The 11,856-nt window shown below is 47.3% G+C and overlaps 1 protein-coding gene across 7 annotated transcripts in view; it reads left to right on the top strand.

Moving 5' to 3' along the window:
• The window catches only part of RALGPS1 (Ral GEF with PH domain and SH3 binding motif 1), a 221,240-nt gene that overhangs the window by 85,842 nt on the left and 123,542 nt on the right, over nucleotides 1–11,856 (top strand). For all 7 annotated transcript variants that reach the window (XR_435916.2, XM_006768548.2, XM_006768544.2 and 4 more), the window contains exon 7: nucleotides 2,793–2,885. Coding sequence is in view for 6 of the 7 variants with exons in the window: in XM_006768548.2 (XP_006768611.1) it covers nucleotides 2,793–2,885 (93 nt within the window). In the remaining variant the exon portion in view is untranslated. The remainder of the gene's footprint in view (nucleotides 1–2,792; nucleotides 2,886–11,856) is intronic.

The following is an 11,856-nucleotide window of genomic DNA, read 5'->3' as shown; positions in this document are numbered from 1 at the left end:
ACACACACACACACACACACACACACGTTGGCAGCATGCTCCTCCACCCTGTGGTTTGGGCAGCCAGCTATTCTCTTTGGCCTTTCACACTTTCCATGAGGCCCCAGGGGCTACCCCTGGGATCCATCCTCCTCCTCCTTCAAAATTTAGCTGGTTCAGGGTTGGTGAGTTTACTTAGCATTGATTTTTGTGATGCCATCACATCCTGCAGTTTTGTCCCCAGCCAGCAAAGCTCACCCACCCATCCTGAGCTAAGACCTGGGCCAGATGACCCTGTTGCTCCCACTTCCAACTCCTGCCTGACGGGTTCTGTCCTTGTCAGTAGTTGGGTACCGGCTCATGTCTGCATCCCACCTTTCCCCTCTTCCCTCATCTCTGCCAGCCCCGCTGTGGTCCCAGGGGCCTTTCTGAACCACTCTCATCACTTACACAGCCCAGCCACCACCTCCCCACACACTTCTCCCGGCCTCCAGCTTGCCTGACCCAGCGGAACACTGTTCTGCCTGGTCCACTCCTTGCTTCATGTGCATCTGTTGTTTCCCCACCCTGATCCTAGGCCAGCTAACCTTTACTGAGGCCCCTCAGCAGCCAGGCACCGCAGCAGGAGCTTTAGGGAAATGATCGTAGTCAATGTCACATGATTACTATCCCATTCCCAGAGGACGAAAGGGAGGCTAGCGAGGTGAGTGTCCATGCCCAGGGTCCACAGAGTCCGTGGAGCATGCCTTCTGGGGAGCTGCTCTCCTGCCCTCCCTCGAGGAAGGTTAAGGGCATCCATCTATGAAGTATGTGTGTTAGGGGCACTGTTATGTCCTGTGCGTCTGAAGTACTTGGACCAGGCTGGGCTTCATGATACTTGCTATTAGCGAGTTTGTGCTGGGCCTCGTGAGAAAGTGCGATTACGTTCCAGCCTACCTCGTACTTTCTGTTTGGAAATGAGTTTATGGTCCCCCCCAAGGGACCTCAAGGGATCCCTTTTAACCTCTGCCATCTTCCGATGGTGGACCGCCATGCTGCGGGTGCCTTGGGAATGTGCTTGTGCAGGCTCCTCCTCCTCTGGGCCTCAGTTTCCCATCCATACAAGGGAAGGGGTGGACTGGATCATCTCCCAGAGCAGCGGTCACCAACCGGTGGTCTGCGGACCACTGGTGGTCCGTGAGGTCCGAAAGATTGGTGATTGCTGTCCCAGAGGACCTTCAGCTCTAAAGAAATTCTGTAACAGGTATAGTAATTCAGTTACATACGAGGAAATTCTGTTCGCACAGAGAATCTGTTATTCCACAGCAGGAAACAATTAGAGAACGTTACAAGATGTGTGAAGTCTGAACGCTGTGGTAAGGGAGAAATCTCCAAGTAGGAGCAAAGCCATGAAGACTAGGCATGAGGGCTTTTCATTTATTTGTCCATTTCACTAGGCCCTCCTGGGTGCTGAGCTAGGTACTGGGGATGTGATGGCAGGCACGACTTTGCCCCAGCCCTCAGGGAGCACAGTCCAGTGTGCTAAGGAGGGGCACAGACTGTTGTGGGGTCAGACAGTGGAGTCCCCAGACTTGGGAACATGGTCAGGAAAGACATAGTAGAGGCAGTAGCACCTGAGTTTGGAAGTACCCAAGATGAGTGACGGCGGATATGGGGGGACACGTCTTCCTGACAAAGAATGAGCAACTCACATCACCATGAGTGCTGACCCTGGCGTCAGGCCCTGGTCTAGGCAGTTTACATGCACCGTCACAGGTAGCAGAGGGGCCGTGACTTCCTTGTTTATTTTTTTTTAAATATATTTTTATTGATTTCTGAGAGGAAGAGAGAGAGAGAGAAACATCAATGATGAGAGAGAATCATTGATCAGCTGCCTCCTGCACCCCCCCCCCCACTGGGGATCAAGCCCGAAACCTAGCATGTGCCCTTGACTGAAATCGAACCCGGGACCCTTTAGTCTATGGGCCGATGCTCTGTCCACTGAGCCAAACCAGCTAGGGCCCTTCCTTGTTTTACCTATGAGGATGCCAAGGCTCAGGAGTAGTATTTGAAGTGGTGACCTGTGCCAAGGACACACAAGGAGTGGGTGCCCGGAGTGGGGGGACTGGAGAGCCTGCTGCTAACCCAGGCTTCATGGACTCCTGAAAATGAGCCTGGGATCCCAGCCTTGTTAGCAGGCTTCCCTCGCATAAAACCAGGACCAGAGCCATTACATTTTTCTGCACTTACTCTTGACTGTGTCTCCTTCTGTTGCCCTCCATGGCAAGGAACTTGTCTGAGTCTGAATTGAATCCAAATGTTCTCACTAATTCCGGGTCTGGTTCAGAGGAGCATGGTCAAGTGGCTGGAAAGCCAGATCTGTCTTGCTGGCCGAGGCGGGTTATGCAGACTGATGGCGCCTTTCCTTAGCCCACCATTCAGTGTCCAGGTGATCACCAAAGACCCACGCTGATGTTGGCCAGCTGAGGTTTCAGTGCACAAAAGCCTGCTGGGACTGTTCAGATTTGTCTAAAAAAAAAAAAAAACACATAAAGGGCATTATCAAACCTTCTTCTGAGCCATGTTTCTGTCCAGCAGCCAGACTAGTCAGCTTATGAAATTTTGCAAATGTTGTAGCTGCAAACTCACCTTGTGGCAATTTGAAAGGAAAAGAGCATATGGTTTCTATGAACTTCCTAGAACTACATTTTCTACATGAGACATTTTTAAGTGCAATTGAATTTCATAAATATGACATTTGGTAACACTTGAGGGTGTTTTTGTTCTGTTGTTTATAGCAGCAAAATAATCTATTCCATATCTTTTCCCCCCAGAAACTCCTAGAACTCAACAACCTTCACTCTCTCATGTCTGTGGTGTCGGCATTACAAAGTGCACCGATCTTCAGGCTGACAAAGACCTGGGCTGTAAGTGAATCTTCCTGAGTCTGTTCCTTTGAGTTTGGCTGGCATTTCAGCGCTGAAGCTCTTCATTCCTTCAGCTCCAGAGGCTTTCTCTGCCTGTCCGCCCTGTGCCAACAACGGAGGATGACTAGGGGCTCAGGCACTGCTCCCTGGGCACCTACCTTCTCTTCTTCAGTGGCCTCAGGAAGTTGGGAGGACACCGATGTGTATGAGTTTGGGACCTTTCTCTACCCTACCACGTCCAGTGTGACGGCCGGGTCAGCGCACGACTCCTGCCCTCCGCTTGGCTGGTATTCGTCTCTGGCAGGCGCCAAACAGTGCTTGGCTAGGTCTCTGGGCTGATGGTTTGCAGCTGCTGTGGGTTGCTGGCCATATAGCTAGGAGTTTCTCTGGACAAACCGGTAACCCTCCTGTAGGGACAACTGCTTTCTTCCTGAAGGCCATGGGTAGTTTCAGCCCAGAGGTGGAGTCTGATAGTTATATAATTGAGTCTGTAGGAAAGTTTTTCTGCTATAAAAATATCTCAGACCTCTTTATCCTCCTTAGCTTGGCACGGTGCCTGACACGGGGAAAGTAATCGCTATTTCCATAGCTCGTTAGCATTCACCTCCTGGCTGCCTGGTCCAGGGTCTCACAGCCATGCAGCCCAAACCTTTCAAGACCTGTTTATGTCCCACGGAACTGAAGGAAACGCTATGGAATTGTCAGCTGTGCTTCTGCAACTCATTTCCGACCTTCTCCCTGCCAGCCTGTGGGGCTGGGCTCAGTTTCACACTTGGCTAGTTCCAGGGCTTTTAGGGATTATGTGTAGGTGATCAGATTTGAGCCTTGTTGCTTTAAAGTGCAATTTTCCATCGATCTAGCTCTAGTGAAGTCGGGTGAGGAGTGTTAGCTTAGACTCAGAGACCTGGGTTTGTGTTCAGCCGCAGTGCAGAGCGTGACTCCTGTGGGACTCGTTTCCCATATCTACTCAGAGAGGTTGGCCTAGGTTAGCGGTTTTCCATCACTGCTTTTGGAGCCCCAGGGGTTCCTTGGAGCTGCCGGGGTGAGGGTGCCAGGGGCTGGGGGAAAAGGGGGAGGGTGCCAAGTAGACAGTGGGGCACTATTTCTAGCAGAGCAGCTCTGTATCAGTTGTGTATACCGGCTTCTGGGTGAATTTCCGTAGAGCAATGGCTTTAGAGGTGGAAAGCAAGTTTGGAAGCTGCTGGTTTATGCCGTAGCTGCCAGCCCTGTGATTCCTTGACTCCATCTGAGCTTGAGGCTTTTTTCAAAAGTTGCTTGGAGAGTCTTTTTGAAATGAATTTTCCATCATGTAGATGCTGTTATTGTTTCTTGGACTGCTGGGAGCTATGCATGGACCCAGAGGAGTGAACGATGAATCTCATGGTGCATAGACCTTCCTGTCAGCGGTACTGTGGCTCTCAGGGGCCCTCTAAGTTATGGTTATGAGGGCTGTCAGGAGTCTCACCAGCCACCGCTCACCCACCTGTCCTGCTAGTCCAAGGACACTGGTGTACACAGAGCATTTGGGAAACGGAGAAGGCCAAACACATCATCTTTCCCCTTCATCCTGATCACCCAGCTCAGAGGAATCGAGGCTGTATTGTATCCCTGACACTCTCCAGGCCTGTCCTTACACAGCACGTGGCACATCTGCTCTGTAGTTTTGTTCACAGGTCCACCTCCCCTCTGACTGCCTGCCTTTATGATGAGGCCTGATCCCCCCTGTATCCCAGGTGCCTGGCTGACTATGCACTTGTTTGAATTGTATATGTTTATTGTGCTGAATTGAATTCTTCTCTTGCTCTTAATTTCTGATAATAAGATTAGCCATAGAAATGTAGCCCTCCCCCACATGCCCCTTGATCTGGTCCTGGTGAGACCTCGGGCCCAAGAGCAGGGAGGAGCAGGGGCACCAGGGCACTGCTGAAGTATTTATAGTCTTCATTTATCAGAAAAGGAATCTGAGGTCCAAGAGGCACAGTGACCTGTCCAAGATCACAGAGCCAGCGGGAGCAAGCTGATGTGCTGCAGCCTTGCCTTGCCGGGCCTCCTCGCCCATGTTCTTGGCCAGCGTGCCAGATGAGCTGGCAGTGATGGAACCTGGCGTTGGGACCAGGGTGAGCGCAAGGCTTGGAGAAACAGGCACTCTCGCTGTTGGGAAATAGGTCTGGAGAAGGGAGGCTGGTTCCCTGCCCTGGGGACAGGGCAGCCTGGCTCCCTGGCATTGCTCTGAAACCCTGGGTATCTGGGAAACAGGAAGAAGTGAGCTACAGGTGTGGGAGGAGACCTGCCACCTGGTTGCACCAGTGGTGACCGCCAGTGAGGACCAGTTGGTCATTAGCTATAGGACAGGGTAAACTTTTGGCTGGCCCCTGCTGGCTGTTGAGTGCCAACAGCTGAGTGAGCTGGGACAGGATCGAGATTGGTACCAGGCACAGGCCTGCACATAGTAGGTGCTTAATTAATGCTGACTAGATGCACAAACAGGGAGGGAATCAACTTTGCTGGCCTGGAAAAATACAGACAGGGTCTGATTTATCCCAGTACTAGGGCCACTTTGGAATATTGGCTGCCTCAAAGCCATGAGACCTTAGAAGTTATATCAGCCAATTCTGATTTCCTGAGTACATATTACCGTGTGTACTTATTCATTCTGCAAATCAAATATTTATTGAATGCCTCCTCCATGCCAGGCCCTAAGGCTCTGCTCAAGGCCCCTGTCTTCATGAGCTTTTTTTTTAAATGTTATTCAGCGGAGACAGACATGTTATTGAGGGAGAATAAACACATGCCTAGTCTGCCTGGCACAAGAAGTGATCGATGTTTGTTGAATGCATGAAGTAATGAGAAAAGAGCTGTCAGATGGGAACAAAATGGTCAGAAGACTGAAACAGGAGGATGTGATAGAAACGACCGGATGTTTAGGGAAGGCCTGCCCGACCCCTGAGTAACAAGAGGAGCCAGCGGTGCCAAGATGAGGGCACGCGCATTTTAGGCAGAGGGCTCAGCCAGTGCAAAGGCCCACAGCTGGAAGAAATGCAAAGGCCATTGGGCAGGAGCACAGTGACCCAGGAGGAGTGGGTCAGGATGCTGTGCATGGGAAGCCGGATCAATCATGAAGGGCCAGGGCCCAGCAGAAGAACTAGGTTGTATTCTAAGTGTAGAAAAGGGTTTTAAACAGAGACCGACATGATCTGGCTCACAGTTGCTTTTGTTTTTTAATTGCAGTTGCTACTGGGTAGAAAACAAATGGAGTAGGGAACTCTGGAAGGAGCCCACAGTGGGATGGGGCCTCCTTAGGAGGTTAGGGCAGAATCCAGGAGAGAGGCAATGCTGGCCGGGAGGAGGAAGTGGCAGTGGACATGGAGAACAGGAGACTGATAGGAGAGGCACTCTGAAGATGGGGTTGTCAGGACTTGTGATGGATGGGATGTTGGAGATGAGGAAAAGAAAGGAATGAAGGATGCTTCATAGGTTTTGCACTTGAGCAACTGGGAAAATGGTGAAACTCAGTCCCAAGAGGAGACTGACTTATTCATGAGTGACCTGGGGGTATGGGATTCCTGGAGAATGGGTGAGTCACTCCTTACAGTAATTAGGATCATGTGCTATGCCTCACACACATACACACACACGCACATATGCACGCACATGCACACACGCACATGCACACACGCACATAGGCACACACACGCACAGCTTGCTCTGTGCACGTTCCTATTATGATTCCCTCTTTCCTACTGAATCGATCCAGAGATTTTTGACTCATCTGCAGCAGCAAGTGAAAACTGAGGTTTCTGGCTGGTAGGACATCTCAGTTGATGGGCCAGAAGGCCTGGTCTGCAGGGTGGTGACTTGGAAAGGGAACTTCTGGGAATGGGGCTCTCACTCCCAGACATCTGGGGGCACAGGGTCATGGAGCTGCAGTTCTGGGAATGGCTACTTTGCAAATATCCTAAGAAGGCAGATGTGTTTGTATTTCAGATTTTAGGGTCTTTCAACCAGGAAGTATCCCAGTAGCCCCCGCTCTGATGTTGAGAAGGTGGTGACAGGCATGGGCTGCCTGTTTCAGGCTTTCCCAAGCCTTAAGAGGTGAGATGGTGAGGGGTGAGGAGATGGAAGGGAGAGGAGACCAACACTTGCACTCTCCAGTTGCTCCTTTCCCAGACATTCTAAAGTGGCCCCGCCTGCGCTGCCTCTCAGAAGCTCCCAACCATGGATTCTGCTGACTTCGCCACCCTTATCTCTCTTGACATCGTCGCAACATTGGACACTGTTCATCGCCCTTTTCTTGAAAAATCTCTTCGCTTGGCTTGGTTCCCTTCCTGCCCTTCTGGCAGCGGGCTCCTCCCCGCCTGCTTTTGTTCCTCCCTCCCCCTGGATGCAAGTGTTCTGGAGGCTCTGACCCCAGTTCCCACCCTCCCCAATCCATTTCCCATCCCTTGGGGATGTCACCGGCTTGGAGAGCTTTAGCCATCACCTCTGTGCCCCAGCGGTGGCTGCCTCCTCCCTCTCCCTATCCTCTCTTTGGAGCCCTGGACCCGCGTTCCCACGCCTGCCCCACAGAGCCCTCTGCTCACATGTTCCTTTCACAGCTCACCACTTGGCATGTCTGAAATCCAACTTTGGTTTCCAGGAAGTGACAGTGGGTGCCAGAAGCCTCTCTTAGCAGACTGTTTTGGACTTCGAGGCAATATGGCAGACTGAGGTGATAAGGAATAAGTTTCAGCCTCCCAATTGCCTGCTCCACAAACACACAAACACACACTGGAAAAAATACAACCAAAATAAAAACCAGGAAGGAATGCTGAGCCAGAGCTAAGAAAGGGAAGTCATTATGTGCTAGAAATAAAGATGTTCTCAGAGTCGGCACAGTTACCAGTTCTGTGAAACGGCCAAGACCCTTACAGGGGGCTTGGCGCTTAATGCCTGCACAGGGAGGAGAGGCCAGACTGCAGCCTCCATGTAATTCAGTTCCCATGGGAACCAGAGAGCCATCCGTGTCACCTGTCAGAAAATATCTGTTCACCTGGGAAGTCCCCAAGGGAGCATGAAAGGAAAAAGTCACCTTGGAGAAGCTGTCATGCTTGCCTGTATGTCAGGTGGCTGTGGGCTCTGAGGACACATGACCCGAATTCCTGAATTGTCTGGGGACCCCAGGTCAAGAAATAAGGGGCAGTGTGGACTCTTGATGCATATATGTTTGCTCAGCCTTGGACCTACCTCTTATGGTAAAGATTAAATGAGTAAACATATGAAAAAAACAATATACAACATGTTTAGAATGACACTTGGCACATAGTAAGGGCCCTTGGCAAACTTTTTCAGGGACCAGTCTCAACCTCCTGGCTTACTCTTGGGGCTTTGTGGGAATGTCTCCTGGGGTTGCCGTGAGTGGAATTTTTAAAAATGAGCTATTTTTATTGGAAACACCTAATTGTCATACAAGATTATACATTCTGTGCGTATATATGCATGTGAGTGTATGTTTGTATGTATATATGGGTGTACATGTAAACTGTTACAGGATATTTTTTAAAAGGTAAAATCAGGACTTATACAAATATAAAACGAATACTTGTCCAAGATTTTATTTAACTCATTAATTAGTGAGAGAACAGTAAGATATCACAACTGTATCAAGGAGAACCCAGAGTGCTTATAGTCAGGTAAGGAATGTTGAAATACTTTTTTAAATGGGAATAAAACTGTCAGTATTCCCCAGGTGATAACCAGGCATTCCTTGACACACAGTTTGCCTTTCTGTGGACAGGAGTTGCTTGCAGTGTAACATTTTCTGCACGTTAACTTTTATCTGTACAGAGTTTAAATAGCCTTAGTAAAAGACACAGACAGACAGATGACGGGGATGCCTACTAAATTCAAAGCCACAATTTTTCATATTTATGGCAATCTCCATTGCATGTAATATTTTACATTAGATATATGACTTTGTGGCTTATTTTTCAGAACTGATCATTTGTATTAAAGAGGTGAAAATTATCTTTTTAAAATGCCCTAGTTTCATCCCTTACTTATTCCACATTCAGTCTGTTGAATCCATTGGTCCATAGATTAGCCACAGCACTAAAAATTCTTTCCATACCAACAGTAGACACTGGAATTAAAGTAGGACTTTGAGCCAGTTTTACATATTTGGAGCAGCAGGCTCTTTGTTGAAAAACATTTCCACGTATCAAGAAATATTCTCTCAAGGCAATGGGACAAGATACCAAAGTCCTCATAAAGAGGATTTGGAGGGACTTTTATTTTTTCCTCCATGGAGACAGTTTCCAGATTTGAACTATTTACCAGAAGAAGGGGGGTTTTTCATTATTAGTCAAATACAAGTGCCACATACAGGCTCTCAGAGTCTGGTAGAGGAAATTTCCAAAAGCAACACTTCTTCAGGTATTTGATCAAGGTTTGTGGTCTTCCTGGCTTTTGACCCCTGTGGTTTATGAGTCCCTGTAGTCTGTTGCAGCTGACACTTAGCACCATGAAATTTATTTAAAATTAATATGCAAGAGTTGATTTTTACCTTGTAATTTTAGTTCACTTTGCATTTGTGGTTATAGCCCCTTTCTCAATTCTAATGTTTTCTATTTCTGCTTTTTGCCTTATTTGTAGAGATTTTACCTGTTCTATTGATATTTTATGTAAATTAGTTCTTGGGGTTAGCTATCATTTCTATAGGTTTGGTATTTAGTTTTTTGTTTTTTAACATACCAATTTCTGATTTTACCTATTAATCAGTTTCTTATCCCCCCCTCTAGTTTCTTGAGTTGAATGTTGAGTTGATTTATAGTCTTAGTTTTTTAATTGTAAAAGTTTAAAACGATATGTTTTCTCTCAGTATACTAGTTTTGGCCTCTTCCCATAGTTTAGCATATAGTGTTTTCATTATTTGTGGTTTTTAAATAGTCCATAATCGTGGCTTTCCCCGCTTTTACCCAAGAATTATTGGAGTGTTTTTCAAGAAATTGGATTTTTAAGTGTATCATTTTTAGTTTTCTCCTTTTATTCAACAAATACTCAGGCAGTTCCCTCTGTGTCGGGAACCATAGCAGCTGCCAGAATAGTAGAGGGAATACAGCCCGCACAGCCACTGCCTCATGGGCTGGTCGTCAGTCCAGTGAGACACAGATGGAGCCACACAATTAATCACAATCACAATGAATATTATGGAAGAACATCTCAGGGTGCCCCACAACTTCTAAACTTTACCGCAAGTGAGGTGGCCTGTTGTACTTAGTGAACTTCCCCTCACGCTTATTTCCTTACCTCTTTTCCTGAACGTGAATGCTTTTAGTATCTCTTTGACTCAGGTAGGCGGACAATTTATTTTCTTTTACGTATACCTAATGGTTTCTTCCTGGGGCTTCCTTTAAACTCTAAAATCTCAAGGACCCTCAATTCATATGAGGTGTTTAGTTTATGGCTGTACTTGTCATAAAACTTTAAAACATATAGAAGTAAATGCTGTTATTTTTTGAATGAACAAATTATATTTTAAAAATTAAATCTTAAAATAATTTTTTGGCATAATACATGCACGTTAATTTTAAAAACCACTAAGTACTGAAAGGCTTAGTGAAACAAGAGCACCCATCTCTCCGTACTCCATTCATTCCCCAGAGGCAACCCTTAGCCTCAGCCGTTAGCTGGTTCTGCTGGTGGTTTCTGCCACATTCCCACCAATGTGCATTTGCTGTAGTTTCTTGATCCATTTACTTTTGACAGTATTGGGTGACTTCTTCATATGATAGATGCTGGTTTAGTGTTCCTCATCTTCCCTCATTCTTCACACTCATGTTACCACAGTTAAGTCACTTGTTAAATGAATACTTAGTGTTTTAATTATTAGGGATGTGTAAATACGGTTCTTTGTAGTCAAGTAGTAAACTATTAAGAACATGTCCTTTCTGGAATACATTTTGTTTCCCTAGAATTCTAACTCCCTTTAAAAAAAACCTTACCTTAGCTTCCTGCTATCTACCAGATATTATACACACACACACGACCCTTGAACAATGCAGGTTTGAAACGAACAGGCCACATATATGCAAATTCTAAAAAATTGACCCACCCCGTTCAATTGACCTGCGAAGTTCAAGCCTGCATTGTCCAAGGCTCAATTGTGTATGTATATATAACAGTTTATATATAATACATTATATTATAATAGATTTTAATATCACATTTTAAATATTATATAATATTTTACTAGATTTTAATATATGTTAAAATTTTTTAAATTTATTTTTATTATCCTATCTAATAAAAGAGAAACATGGTAATTGGCGTACGACCACTACCCTTCCCATTGGCTAATCAGGGCAATATTCAAATTATCTACCAGCCAAGATGGCGGCCGGCAGCCAGGCAGCTTGAAACTAACATGAGGCTTGCTTGCTTCAGTGACGGAGGACTCCAACGTTCCTCGCCTGCCGCTGCAGGCCTCTGAGCTGCAACTCTAAGCAACTATGTTACAAATTTAGAAGCTAAACAAAACCCCAGAAACCTGCTTTAGTCCACCGGGCTTCAGCCAGCAGGATCGCAACATTGTAAGCAAAGGCCAGAAACCTACTTTCAGCAGCGGAGGCCTAAGAGCTGGAGCCAAGTCTCAAAGCTAAAGCTGTCCCAGAATAAAAAAAAGAAAAAAAGGAGCGGTTGGGAGCTTCAGTCACCCCCAGCCTGAAAACAACCCTCAGCCCCTCACCCAGACTAGCCAGGCACCCCAGTGGGGACCCCCACTCTGAAGGGTGTGTGATCAGCTGCAAACAGCCATCATCCCCTCACCCAGGCTGGCCAGGCACCCCAGTTAGGGCCCTCCACCCTGAAGGGGCTGTGGCCAGCCTTCAAATAGACATCAACCCCTCATCTAGGCTGGCCACACCCCCATGGGGTGAGGGTCCCTACTGGGAGGCTTGGAGAGCCTGCAATAAGCCATCAGCCCCTCACCCAGGCT

This window comes from Myotis davidii, unplaced genomic scaffold, assembly GCF_000327345.1.
Source record: "Myotis davidii unplaced genomic scaffold, ASM32734v1 scaffold142, whole genome shotgun sequence".
NCBI classification, from domain to species: domain Eukaryota; kingdom Metazoa; phylum Chordata; class Mammalia; order Chiroptera; family Vespertilionidae; genus Myotis; species Myotis davidii.
Note: the sequence above shows the minus strand (reverse complement) of the source record. Positions and strands in the feature narration are given on the sequence as shown.